At 50.3% G+C, this 13,845-nt stretch overlaps 1 protein-coding gene across 1 annotated transcript in view; it reads right to left on the reverse strand.

Annotated features, from left to right (window-relative positions):
* SCIN (scinderin) overlaps window positions 1-13,845 on the reverse strand; it is an 87,672-nt gene that overhangs the window by 46,024 nt on the left and 27,803 nt on the right. The window contains exon 4 of the mRNA XM_074984673.1: window positions 6,383-6,532. Coding sequence (XP_074840774.1) covers window positions 6,383-6,532 — 150 coding nt within the window. The remainder of the gene's footprint in view (window positions 1-6,382; window positions 6,533-13,845) is intronic.

Raw genomic sequence — 13,845 nt, forward strand, 5'->3', positions numbered from 1 at the left:
TCACAGAACATAGTCTTTTTGATTTCCTTCAGGGAAAGCAGAAGCAGAAAAGGACAATACCAGAGTTTCTCTCTGTTGCTCCCCCCAGGGCGAGTGATGGGAAGAAAAAGCAAAATGCAGTGGGTGAAATACAGCCAACAGATTAAATCAACTGTTGCAGGTAGGGCTGCTAAGGATGAAAAGGTAGTGTATTTCTCCATATTTGTGCCCTGATCACCCCCGCAGCAACCGAGAATCAGATCCAATCACAGAACCATATGAATAGCCCACAGTGAGCAACGTAGCTAATTCAGGCCATGTATATCATACCGGGTCCATAGCAGCACAGCTACAGTATTACAATGTGAACATAACCTTTCAGTGTAGACACATAACATAACCTTACAGTGAAGGCACAACTTACAGTGACAGAAGGGGTTCTTCTGTTAGTGCAGGAACACCCTCTCCTCAAGTGGCAATAGTTAGGCTGACTTACACATTCTTCCATTTACCTCCGTCACTGTCAGTTAGGTAACATTGCTACAAAACTCAGAGGTATGAAAAATCCACACTGAGTAACATAGAGATGTTGACAAATTTTAAGTGTAGACCTGGCCTTTTCCTAATTCAGTGTTCAAGGGATTTTTTTTTTTTAAATCTATAAATTGATCAGCACCGAACAAATTGAAAAAATTCATGCTTGTGATTGGTCAATTAAGTCACATGCTACTGTTGTTCAAGTAAATATACAATCTCTGCCACAGACTACAGTTACACTACAGCAATCTGTCGACAGAAATCACGGGCAGAAGAGACTTCCCGACGAAACTTCTGTCGACAGAGTGTAGACACACACAAAAGCCAATTGGAACAGCTACCTGCTGTCCACAGAGTGGCCAGGCTGCCCAGCTGCTCTCTTGACAAAACAGGCATCCAGCAGCACAGCAGACAGGGCTGCCCATTGTTCTGGATGCTGTCGGTCGAGAGAAGGCCCCGCAGAGCATCCACACAGATTTTTCTCAACAAAATCTTTCAAACAGCAGCCTTATGCCTTATGGCTGAGAGGCAGAATGCTGCCAGCGAACGTGCTGAGTTTTGTCAACAAACCTCATTTTGTGTGTGGACGTTCCACCCGTTTTGTCAACAAAACCGGGGTTTTCTAGGCAAAACTTACTAGTGTAACCAGTAGCCAGAATGAACAGCAGAATTTGCCCAATGGGGAGGGGAGCAGAAAACACTACTGCTAGTAAACCAACTCACTAAGATTTTCAAAAGATCTGAAAAGATTTAGAACAAATCCCACTGAAATCTCCTGAAATGTTTCTGAGACTGGGGAAAGTTTCCCTAACACACAATTGAAACAATCTGAAAATATTTCTGCAAACTACAAAAAATTATTCCTGTGAACGAAACCAGAACAATACATAACCAGGACCACTGCCCTTATGTCTTTGGGTGCTCTGTGAAATGTGAGCACCTGTACCCATGCCCCGCCAGGGCAGCAATTCTGCAAAGCTCAGGGGTTTGGGGGCAGGAGCAGGACAGGGAGGCTGGTGGGGCAGCAGGTGGAAGGGGAAGTAGTGCTTCCTGCCAGAGCTAAGGGCTGGCAGGCAGAGCAGGATGCCAGGACATTGGGGCCACCGGTGCTGGAAAGCGGTCAGAGCAGGAGGTGGGGGACTGAGGGAGTCGGTCGCTGGGGCAGAGAGGGGGAGCTACGGGTTGTGATGAAAGGGCCAGGAGACTGGGCCATGAAGCAGGGTGGAGTGGAAGCCAGGGGCCTGGGGCTGCTTGAGGCAGCATTGTCCTCTGGCTGTGCTAGCACAGGGGGTTAAAATGGTGCCCTACGCAGCTGCATACTCTGTGTATGCCTAGGCACGGCTCTGTACATGACCTGAATTTGTTACGGATTTCCCCCAAGAGGCAAACAACTAATTCCTATAATCCAGGCAGCATTTCTGTTGTAAATTCTTCACCTATATTTGCATTGCAAATATGTACTTGTACAGCAGCAGCCTGGCAGCTTATCAGCAAGAAATCAGCCTACCACGATAGGCTATTTGTGAGTGTTCACCAGCCAGGGGAAGCATGACGTGCCCATCTCCATGGCAGAAAACACCCTCAGGTGTTTCATTTTGGTATGGATGGGATCAGGAGAAACTCACTTTTCCCCCAACAATTCATTTAGGGAAATGGGTGACACCTTCCTTGGCCCCAGGCCAGGCCACTTCCCTCACAACAGCAGCAGTGATGATGCATGGAGGGATGGGGGTATACATGAGGGGTCACAGGCACCCCGCCCCCCAGCACTGCCACCTTGCACTGTCAGTGCCGTGTCACTTCTGGTGAGTGCAGGGGCCATCCTGCCCCTCCCCTGGAGCAGTGGGGCCTGAGAGCAGCATGAGCTAGAACAGCTGGTACAGTTCTGGAGCCAGGCCTCCCTGGGCTGACACTTTAATGGAGTGGGCCATTCTGTTAAATACCTGAAAGTTTGTGTTCTACTGAAAAGAGACTTTAACAACTGTCTACAGCAGGCATGTCCAACACGCGGCCCATGGGCCGCATGCAGCCCTGGACAGCTAGTAATGCGGCCCCACAAGATCGTAAACTGTTAACATTATTATGTGATTTATATACATTAACTATATTATATATTTTATATGTGGCCCAAGACAATTCCTCTTCACTCAGTGCGGCCCAGGCAAGCCAAAAGGTTGGACACCCATGGTCTACAGAGAGAATGCTCAGAACTTTATTCATATTCAAATTCGACACGTTAACATGTGATTTGAACAGGGATGGCAATCACCTGACCCATTATAAGGACTCTTTCACATACTTTGATGTTTTAGATCTGAAGAATTGGGTCTGTCCCAGAAAGCTCGTCACCTAATAAATTATTTTGTTAGTCTGTAAAGTGCTACATGACTGCTTTTTTGTTTTGTTAGAATACAGACTAACACAGCTATCTCTCTGTCACTATTTAGTGTTATATCTAACTCTTAACTTCCCCACCCCACAAACCCTGTCTCTTCCCCCACCCGCCATCCCACTGCTCTTCTGATTTGTCAACCTTGATAACAATTTTTCTGATTTGTCAACTCTGATAACAATTTTTGGTCCTCTGTGCTTTATATATTGAGTCTGTTCTGGCTAGGCTATGATCTGAAGAAGTGGGTCTGTCCCATGAAGTTCATCACCCAATAAATTATTATGTTAGCCTTTAAAGTGCTGCATGACTGCTGTTTTGTTTTGATAGAATACAAACTAACGTGGCTCTCTCTCCATCATTATCACAGACTGGTATAACTATGTCACTATCTACAACCCTGCATGACAGTTACAGAGTGATTCTATAGCACAGACCTTGCCTTAAAGGCTTCTTGCTTTGTGAAGTGCATCTGAGACAGCCTACACAACTTACCTCTCTAGCAATTCCACTCAGGGGCAAACACACAGAGTTAACTAAAGCCATGACTTTTACTACAGCACTAATCAATCATGTAAAGGAGCCAGTATGCCTCATTTGCTGCTGTATTTGACTTGAGCAGCTATGATTTACAATGAGCATGACAAAGAGTGGTGCAACAGAAGCATAGTCTTCATGCACACTCCATTAGTATTGCTTCATGCAGAGAACGGGGTGCGTGGGAAACAGAAATTAAATGTGCCTGTTCCATTTTATTGAAGAATTATTTTATGTTAGACCTTTAGCTCCTTTTCCTTTTTTTCTTTTACTTTTTTTTTAAAGAAAAGACTGAGTGGAAAAAACTAGTTTGGAAAGATTAATAAATACCAGCATTTGGTATTTGAGGTGGTATTTGATATTTTAGGAGCAGGTTGTTGACGCAGGAGGAATAGCTCAGTGGTTTGCCCATTAGCCTGCTAAACCTGGGGCTGTGAGTTCAATCCCAAAGGGGGCTGATTAGGGCAAATAAGTACTAGGGATAGCACTTTGTCCTGCAAAGAGGGGAGGGGACTAGACTAGATGACCTGCTGAGGTCCCTTCCATCTCTGAGAGGTGTATCTTCTAGTTAAAAACAATTTTTTTGCATTAACAGGTGTGTTGTTAACAAGGCATGAGAAGTTATTCTTCTGCTCTACTCTGCACTAGTTAGGTCTCAGTTAGAGTACTTGGCCAAGTTCTGGGTGCCACATTTCAAGAAAGTTGTGGAGAAATTGAAAAGGGTCCAGAAAAGAGCAGCAAGAATCATCAAAGGTCTAGAGAACATGACCTATGAAGAAAGGCTGAAAGAAATGGGTTTGTTTAGTTTGGAAAAAAGATTAAGTGGCTGGGGGACATGATAGCAGTTTTCAAGTATCTAAAAGGGTGTTATAAGGAAGAGGGAGAAAACTTGTTCTTCTTGGCCTCTGAGGATAGAACAAGAGGCAATGGGCTTAAACTGCAGCAAGGGAGATTTAGGTTGGAGATTAGGAAAAAGTTCCTGTCAGGGTGGTCAAACACTGGAATAAATTGACTAGGGAGGTTGTGGAATCTCCATCTCTGGAGATATTTAAGAACAGGTTAGATAAATGACTATCAGGGATGGTCTAGACAGTACTTGATCCTGCCATGAGGGCAGGGGGCTGGACTTGATGACCTCTCAAGGTCCCTTCCAGTCCTAGCATTCTATAATTCTATGTTAGGAAATTAGTATGTGAACAGGAACCCGATCACAATGTGGGTCAATATTTTTGAGCTACTGAAAATTCAGAATGGGGGTGGGGGGTGGGAGGCAGGAGGAAATATATGGGTGTGACTTTTCAGAAGGAAAAATTACAAACCTCTCCTTACTTGAACAGATTTTTTAAAAATCTACTCTAGAGCTGGTTGAAATGGACTAAAGTTTATTTTTAAAGGGTTCCCCCTCTAAAGCAATACTCTCACCTCTCCCTCCCACCAAACACACAGATTTTCCAACTTGCTTAGGTCTGCATACATAGTATATAGGGCCCTGATGAAGTGTCACGCACCTGCTCTGTTGCGATGCTCAGGAATGCATAATTCTGTGATATCCCAAATACTAGAAAACTCTGCTGGAACCAGCCCGTAATGGCAAACACTTTCAGTGCTTAAATGAAAAAAAGACTGAGGCTATATTAAACCTCTTAGCAATGTAATTAATCCCAGCCCCAGCCCTGTTCCCTCAGTGTAGATCTTGCTAGAGAAAATTCTTCCATGAATTGAGCTACCAGCTACCCCAATTAAAGATCCCCTCCCACTAGCAGAAGTCATGTCTACACAGAAGCACCACAGCAACATAGCTGCAACACTGCAGTTGTGCTGCTGTAGCATTTCCAACGTAGACAAGCCCTGAGGCCTGTCCTACATTTAAAACTGAGGTTGACACATAGGTACTTCAATTTGGAGTTTAAAAAATCCAAACTCCAGAGTAACGTAGTTATGCTGACCTAACTCCTAGTGCAGACAAAGCAGGGTCAACAGAAGTATACTTCCATCAGCCAAGCTAGTGTCATTCTGGGAGGTGATGTTACTACAGTGACAGAACAGCCTCTTCCATTGGTATAGACTGAAACTACATCTTGGGTTATGCTGGAATAGCTGCAGCACTGTACACCCAATACAGTCCCCATAATGTAGACAAGAACTGTCTCAGATGACTCTTTTCATATATAACTGTATTCAGAGTCTGCCTTATTATTTAAATACCTCTGTGTAGGAAAACAAAAATCTTTTGCCATATATAATAAAAAGGTACTTACTGAAGTCCCCATGGGTTAGCTCCATAGCACAACGCTGTTTCTAGTAGCTGTGATGTCTCAAAACAATGACCCCCCCACCCCACCCAACTCTTTCAGTTTGTTATGTTGCCTTCACAAGCTCACTCACAAGGTTGTCAGGGCACTCCCTTCATCCATCTCTCCCCTCCATCCACCTCCTCACAACTCTATAGCTCTGAACCTGCACCAGTGAGGGAACTTTGCCATTGACTTGAAAGAACATAAGACCAAGCCATATCATAGTATTGCTTATTTAGGAAAGGAAATGAATAGCTTTGTTAGGGAAACTGCTGGGTGAATTTATGCTTGTACAATGTAATTATTCAACTGGGATTTGTTCAGGGCATTAGGGCTAATGTTCTTCCTTTGCCCAAGGGCCCATGAATGGCCACACTTAAAGGGATTAAATGATCTCATAGCACTATGCTGGGACGCTAGTTCCATCGTGACTCAGGAGGAAGAGCATCTAGCAGGTGGTGTGTGTACAGCACTCTTATGACGGAGAAATGAAGTTGCTGGAGTGAGGGGGGAGATCTCCTCTATGTAAAGACTGGCTTCAGATTAGGGGATCTGATGACATACCCTGAGTGAAGTAGTGTGGTGTCAGGACATGCCCAAAAGTCTGGATACCTGTACATGAGAACTAGCAATATATTCACAATACCTTTATAAGATGATGTGGTTCACTTCCTTCTTCTACAACAAGTAGCTGAGATCTTCCATTCCTCTCATTGTCCCGAATGCCAACAGCAACTTGAGTAGCCTTCAGACGCTCGTATTTATTGCATGCTGAGCCACACCACTGGTAAATTTCCTGGAATAAATGAGTACCAATACTTCAGCCATCAGAATCAACAATGGGCAGAGTTATTAAATACTTAAGAACTGTTACCAAAACACAAAGGGCCAGACTGGCAGGTTGTGTAAATCAGCATGGCACCATCCATTTTAATGGAGCTCCCTCCAATTACACCAGCTGAGGCTCTTGATTAAAAATTGCTTCCATGTCATATAGAATAGTGCTAAAACCGAAGAATTCATATAGCCTCACTCACCATAGTGTCTATGTGCTAGGGCTTGGGTTTGGTTCAGAAATGCAAATATCTGACAGCTTATCTGAAACTTATCTAAACAAGCTTACCCTACTGAGCTTCTCCATGATAACTGTCTTGCTCAACTCAGTAATTAAATTTCTGGCACTTCATCTTCCAATAAGGAACCCTCAGCAATCTGCCCCTCTTATGGGATTTTGACAGTTCCAGTTCTGATTCCAGTCAGAAACCAGAGCCAAAGAAATTCTACACAAACATTTCAGAATTGTGAACCTGGCTCTCAAAAATGGACAAACGTCCTTCAAGTTGATCTGCTAATTCCTATTTTGGAGGCTGTTCATTTCAGATTTCTATTTTCATGTAGGCCCATTCCTGTTTCGATGCATCACTAAAACTAGGATCACTCAAAGGTACTTTCAAGAGAGCAAACAAATGTCCACCTTCAGTTAAGCTCTTTTGAACTGGAAAGTTTGCCTACCAGGGGTCTGATCCAAAAAACACATGAAGTGGACGCAAAGATTCTCAGTGAGTCTGGGTCAAGCCCTAGGTAGGCCCTTCCAAGTTCACTATCACTCTGGGGACCCTTCAACTGACAGCATCACAATGATGAAATGTTTCATAAAGCAAATAATCCAACCTTAGATGCAGACTGTGTGTCAGGTAAAGAAAACATAGTTTGGTCTTCACAGTATTTGCTGAAAACTTAGGGGCTGCATCTACACTAGCATGTTGGTTCAAATGATTTTTTGAAAGAAGGGTGTTCATTTGAAAGATGCAGCTGAAGAGCTACACATAAAAAGCCTTCTTTCGAAAGTACATTGAAAGAATGAAGCACTCCTTTTGAAATCGCTCTTCCTTTCCCATTTCAGGAAAAGCGCCCCCTTTTGAAAACTTCTGTTGAAATAAAATGTGTGTAGGAGTTCCACAGGCCTTTTTTCGAAAGAGCAGTCCTCTTGGGGCCTGATTTTTCAAACCGTGGCTTGTTCTTTCGAAAGAGTGGGGATTGTGAGGACACACTCTATAGAAAGTGCACATCACTCTTTTGATCTGCTTTTTTGTGCGTGAATGCACTCTTTCGAAAGAAGCTCTTTCAAAAGATATCTTCCAGAAAGACTTCTTTCAAGTAGAGTAGATGTAGCCAGGTAGATCAGAAAAGGATGAGGAAATTCTGAAGTTCGAAATAAAAAAAATTAGTCAACTAGTTTTTCTATTTATTTTTGGACAGTGTTAATTTGACTAGTTTGGGGTTTTGCATAATTCCTCACGAACTCACATAGGCTACGTCTACACGCGCAAGCAACATCGAAGTAGCTAATTTCGAAGTAGCGACATCAAAATAGCCTATTTCGATGAATAGCGTCTACACGTCCTCCAGGGCCGGCAACGTCGATGTTCAACTTCGACGTTCCGCAGCCCAACATTGAAACAGGCGCAGCGAGGGAACGTCTACACGCCAAAGTAGCACACATCGAAATAGGGATGCCAGGCACAGCTGCAGACAGGGTCACAGGGCGGACTAGCGCTTCCGGGGCAACAGCTAGCCGCTCCCTTAAAGGGCCCTTCCCAGACACACTCAGCCTGCACAGCACGCGGTCTGAGGAGCCATAGGCACACAGACCCCGGGCGCTGCAGTCATGGACCCCCAGCAGCAGCCAGAGGTCCACCCAGCCCTCCCGGCAGGAACAGGGCTTGCCCTGCTGCATGCCATGCGGGAAGCAGCTGAGCACCTCCTTGCCACACAGGAGGAGATGCCCCCAGGGCAGCAGGGCTCAACCCCTAACCCTGCAGCACCCCGCCCCCCGCCCCCCGCCTCACACGCCGGCGGCTGTGGAGCTACCCCACCAGCACCGACTGGTGGGAGCGGCTGGTGCTTGGGGAGTGGGACGACGACCGCTGGCTCAGGAACTTCAGGATGAGCCGGCAGACATTTATGGAGCTGTGCCAGTGGCTCACCCCCGCACTCAGGCACCAGGACACCACCATGCGGCGTGCCCTCACAGTGCAGAAACAGGTCGGCATTGCTGTCTGGAAGCTGGCCACTCCCGACAGCTACCGATCCGTGGGGCAGCAGTTTGGTGTCGGCAAGGCCACTGTCGGGGCTGTCTTCATGGAGGTAAGAGAACCCACGGGTGGAGGGCAGGGCAGGGGAGGGGGGCCCGGGCAGAGGAGGGCAGGGGAAGCCAGGGCAGGGGAGGAGGAGGGGAGGGGAGGCCAGGGCGGGGGAGGGCAGAGGAGGGCAGGGCAGGGCGAGGGGGCCCGGGCAGAGGAGGGCAGGGCCACGCACACCCTGCTCACCCCTCATTGGTGCTGTCCCATGTGCTTTCTCTGCAGGTCGTGCGTGCCATCAACGCCATGCTCCTGCACAGGCTCGTGAGGCTGGGGGACCCACATGCCACCATCGCAGCCTTTGCCACCCTGGGCTTCCCCAACTGCTTCGGGGCTCTGGATGGGACTCACATCCCCATCCGCGCCCCGCATCACATTGGAGGACGATACCTGAATCGCAAGGGCTACCATTCTGTCGTCCTCCAGGCCTTGGTGGACAGCCGGGGACGTTTCCAGGACATTTATGTGGGCTGGCCTGGCAGCACCCACGATGCCCGGGTTTTCCGGAACTCGGGCCTGTGCCGCCGGCTGGAGGCAGGGACCTACATCCCCCAGCGGGAGATCCCTCTGGGGGACACCACCATGCCCTTCTGCGTCATCGCAGATGCGGCGTACCCCCTCCGCCCGTGGCTCATGCACCCCTACACGGGCCATCTCTCCGCTAGCCAGGAGCGCTTCAACAAGCGCCTGAACCATGCGCGCCAGGTGGTGGAGCGCTCATTTGGCCACCTGAAGGGACGCTGGAGATGTCTCCTGACCCGCCTGGATGCAGGCCCCAACAACATCCCCCAGATGGTGGGTGCCTGCTGCGCCCTGCACAATTTGGTAGAGAGCAAGGGGGAGACCTTTTTCCAGGGCTGGGCTGCGGAGGCCGGCAGGGCAGACGTCCAGCCACCTGCTGCCCCCAGTCGGCAGGTGGACCCAGAAGGGACCCGGGTCCGGGAGGCCCTGCGGGCCCACTTTGATGAACAGGCCGCGGGGTGAACTCTGCCCAGGCCCCCTACTGCCCGCCCCTTCCTCCACCACACTCCTGCCCCAACGCCCACACCATGGAGCATCCCACCGCACCCCCCTCCCACTTGTCCTGGACAAATGACAGCACGCACTTGTGGCTCAACTTAAACTTCTTTTTCTGTTTCAGAACTTTTTTTTTAACTGTAAAAATATTTCAACCAAAAACAAACTATGTACAGACATGTGAAAACAAACTAATATGTACAAAAATAAAACAACACTAAGAAACAAGTGTCCTAAATAATAAAAAGAAAACCAGGGAGGATAAAGGGGAGAACTATGTACATGGGGGGGACGGGGCAAACGGGGGGCAACAAATATATAACAGGGTCCAACAACTATATACAAGGGGGGGGGCCACGTCCTGGGCCCCTCGCCCCTATAGCCCAGCACTGGGCGTTGGTGGCCGGGAGCCCCGCCGCGGTCGCAGCCCTGTCCGGGACTGGGTGGGGGCGGGCCGGACTGGAAGGTAGGGTGGCCGGCGAGTCTCAGGTGGCTCCAGGGGTCCCTCGGCGCTCCAGCCCTCGGCGGTGGGTGGCGGGGCGACGGCGAACGGGACGGCGACGGGCGGAGCAGCTGGTGGTGGGGCTGCTGGAGCAGGCAGGGCGGGCGATGCGGCGGCCGGCGCGGCATGGGGGGCCAGGTAGTCCACCAAGCGGTTAAATGTCTCCATGTAGGCCCCCCATGCCTCCTGGCGCCAGGCCAGCACCCGCTCCTGCAGATGCAGCTGCTGCTCCGCGACCTCCAGCTGCCGACGGTGGATGGCCAGCAGCTGGGGGTCCGTTGCTGTCGGGTGGTGGTGGCGCGGGGTCCGCCGTCTAGCCCGCCGTGGGGCCGATCGGTCCTCGGCCGAGGGGCTGGCCTGGAGCGATGGTCCCAGAGGGCTCTCCGGGACAACTGAGGCCTTGCCGGCGCTCTCTTCCGGTCCTTCTGATGGTGCAGGTGCAGGACAAAGGAGAGGAGGGGGGGAAGAAGAATGGAGACAGGCGTTAGTGTGGGCCCCGAGCCGTGGCCTTTGTCCCCCCAGCCCTGTGCTGCAGGTTCCCCATCCCCGTCCCCGGGAGATGCTGCTGTGATGGATGGGGTTCAGGGGTCCCCCTGCCCTGCACCCCGGCCCCTGGTGGGAGCGACTCTCACTTCACCCCGCAGGGTCTGACAGCAGGAGAGGTTTCTTAGGCCACAGATGCCCAGTTTCTCCCAGGAGTGACAGCACCAGCTGTCGGAAGAGACAGTCCTTCCAACCCGTCGTAGGGAGAAGACCCCAAGGGGGGCCCCTCTGGGATGCAGCTTTCCCCCTCCTCAGGCTGGCTGCCTTCCAGCTCTCCCTTCCCCTAGCCTCTACCTGTGGCCCCCGCCCTCCACCCCCAATTCCAAGCCAGCTCAGCTCCTCCCTCCTCTTTGTTCAGGGCAGAGGTGTCACCTGCCAGCTGTAGCCCCAGGATCCTCCTTTGCCCCTGGGAGCTATTCGGCTCTTGGTGCTCATATGTAGCCTGAGTCTCCCTTTTGCACTCCCCCCACTCCATCACATGCTGCTGCTGCTGCGGGGTGTCCCACCCCCTCCTCCCGGGGGCCCCTCGAGGTTCTGCTCCCCCCTGGCCCGGGGATGGGGCATGGCACTGTCATGCGGGGTGGGGGGGGCAGGGGCTGATGCAGTGCTGTGAGGGCCATGGCCCTGGTGTCCTTGGGGCCATGGCCATGTGAGCATGTGGGGGGGCCTGGACACATATCTATTACCCCCGCCCCTCAAGCCCAGGAGTGTCCACCAGAGGGGGGTACCTACCTGTCGGTCCGCTCCCACAGTCCGGAGATCCCCGGGGGGCGGAGGTCCTGCTGCTGCTTCGGGATGGCAGGAGGAGGATCTGCAGGCTGGATTCTGCAGAGGAGGAGCCCCCCTCCTCCTCCTCCTCCTCCTCCTCCTCCTCCTCCTCCTCCTCCTCCTCCTGCCGCGATGTCCCGGGGATGGCCTCCGGGGTGGGACCCCGGGGTGCGGGGCTTGCCTCCGGGGCGGACTCCAGCTGCAGGGCCTGCTGGGGCTTGTCGGCCGAGGTGTCAAGGGTGGCCAGAGTTGAGGAGGTGTGCCAGGGGCCCAGGATGTCCCTGAGCTCCCTGTAAAAGGGGCAAGTGACGGGGGCGGCCCCAGATCGGCTGGCCGCATCCCGGGCCCGGGAGTAACCCTGCCGCAGCTCCTTCACCTTACTCCTGACATGGTCAGGAGTGCGGGCAGGGTGACCCCGGGCAGCCAGGCCGTCGGCCAGCCGAGCGAACGCATCCGCGTTCCGCCTCTTGCTCCCCATTACCTGGAGCACCTCCTCCTCGCTCCAGAGCCCCAGCAGGTCCCGCAGCTCAGCCTCCGTCCAGGAGGGGCCCCGCTGCCACTTCCCAGCCTGGCTGCCCTTCTGGCTGGGCTGTGAGCCCTGGCTCCCCTTGGGGGGGGGGTCCCCTGGGGGCGCTGGGGGGGCTGCCGGGCAGCCATCGCAGCTGGGTGGGGGGCAGAGGGATGTGCAGGCTGGCCGCGTGTGCAGGCTGCTGCCTGCACAATCCCTCAGCTTCCTGCACAGGAAGGGAGGGGGAGGGGACCTTTAAGGGGCCGCTCCACGCGGCCACCAGTGAGCTGAGGGGCTGGAGAGAGCGTCTCTCAACCCCCCAGCTGATGGCCGCCATGGAGGACCCGGCAATTTCGACGTTGCGGGACGCGCAACGACTACATGGTCCCTACTTCGACGTTGAACATCGAAGTAGGGCACTATTCCTATCTCCTCATGAGGTTAGCGACTTTGACGTCTCGCCGCCTAACGTCGAAGTTAACTTCAAAATAGCGCCCGACGCGTGTAGCCACGACGGGCGCTATTTCGAAGTTGGTGCCGCTACTTCGAAGTAGCGTGCACGTGTAGACGCGGCTATATAGTGCCAATAGCAAAAGCTACGCAATATACACATCACATGTTAAATAAGAAGAATGCGCACTTAATAATTAATAAATTCATCTTTCAAAGAGGAAGGTAAACAATTGGCTGAGCAGACTGGTGTCTCTGGATATGATACAAATAGTAGAAAATGAACAGTTTGTCATTATTTTCAATGGTAAATAAGTAGCATGTAAAGTTTAGGTCAATATAATCACGTCCCAAATTTTATCACAATTTTAAACTCTTCTTTGCAGACCATATCCATAACTCGTATACAAGAGTTGTAGCCACCAAAGCATCCATTTAAGACAAAGGGGTTATGAAATACTGTTTCTTTGTACAAGTCAGTGCAGGTACCTTCTTGTAAATGCTAACTTGCTGTCTATCAACAAGGCAGCAGATAACCTCATTACAGCTTATTTCTAATGTCTGCTTTTGACTGACTAAAGGCAACTAAAACATATGTGATCTCACATACCAGGTAGGCCCTTCCCCAACAAGTGGTTATCCATTTTTGGAATCTGCCACCAATCAGCTGTTGTAGGCTTTCCTCAAGACTAGAAGTAGGCTACAACCAGAAGTTTAAATGAGGGCCTCCTCAAATGTCAAGGTGATCATTTTTGAATCCCAATATCTTTGAAACTGCCTTGATGATTTTGACCTGACTGCTGAGTCAAAAGCAGATGGGCCCGATTTCCCTATACTGGTTTGAATGTGTACTTAATGAGATATCCACTATCTAGGGCCAAAATCTTGGGTTCAAATTTGGCTAAATCTGATCTAATTCATGGAGTGCCTTCTTGACCCACCTTTAAAACAAGATATTATTATGAAGTATTCTAAATGTGTATCGAGAGAAGTCAGATCAATTTATTGTTCCTGTGCTGCACCAAGTATAGGTAGGGTTGGAAAGATTATGTTTTTATTGTTAAATATCAGTAGTCAATTTTACCATAGACAAAGAAAGCAAATCATAAAGTAATAAAGATAGGCAAAGAAAGAAAAATGCTGCTGGAGAAGTTCTCAAAATTTAAGGATATTACCATTTA

Source organism: Carettochelys insculpta, chromosome 2 (assembly GCF_033958435.1).
Source record: "Carettochelys insculpta isolate YL-2023 chromosome 2, ASM3395843v1, whole genome shotgun sequence".
Classification (NCBI taxonomy): domain Eukaryota; kingdom Metazoa; phylum Chordata; order Testudines; family Carettochelyidae; genus Carettochelys; species Carettochelys insculpta.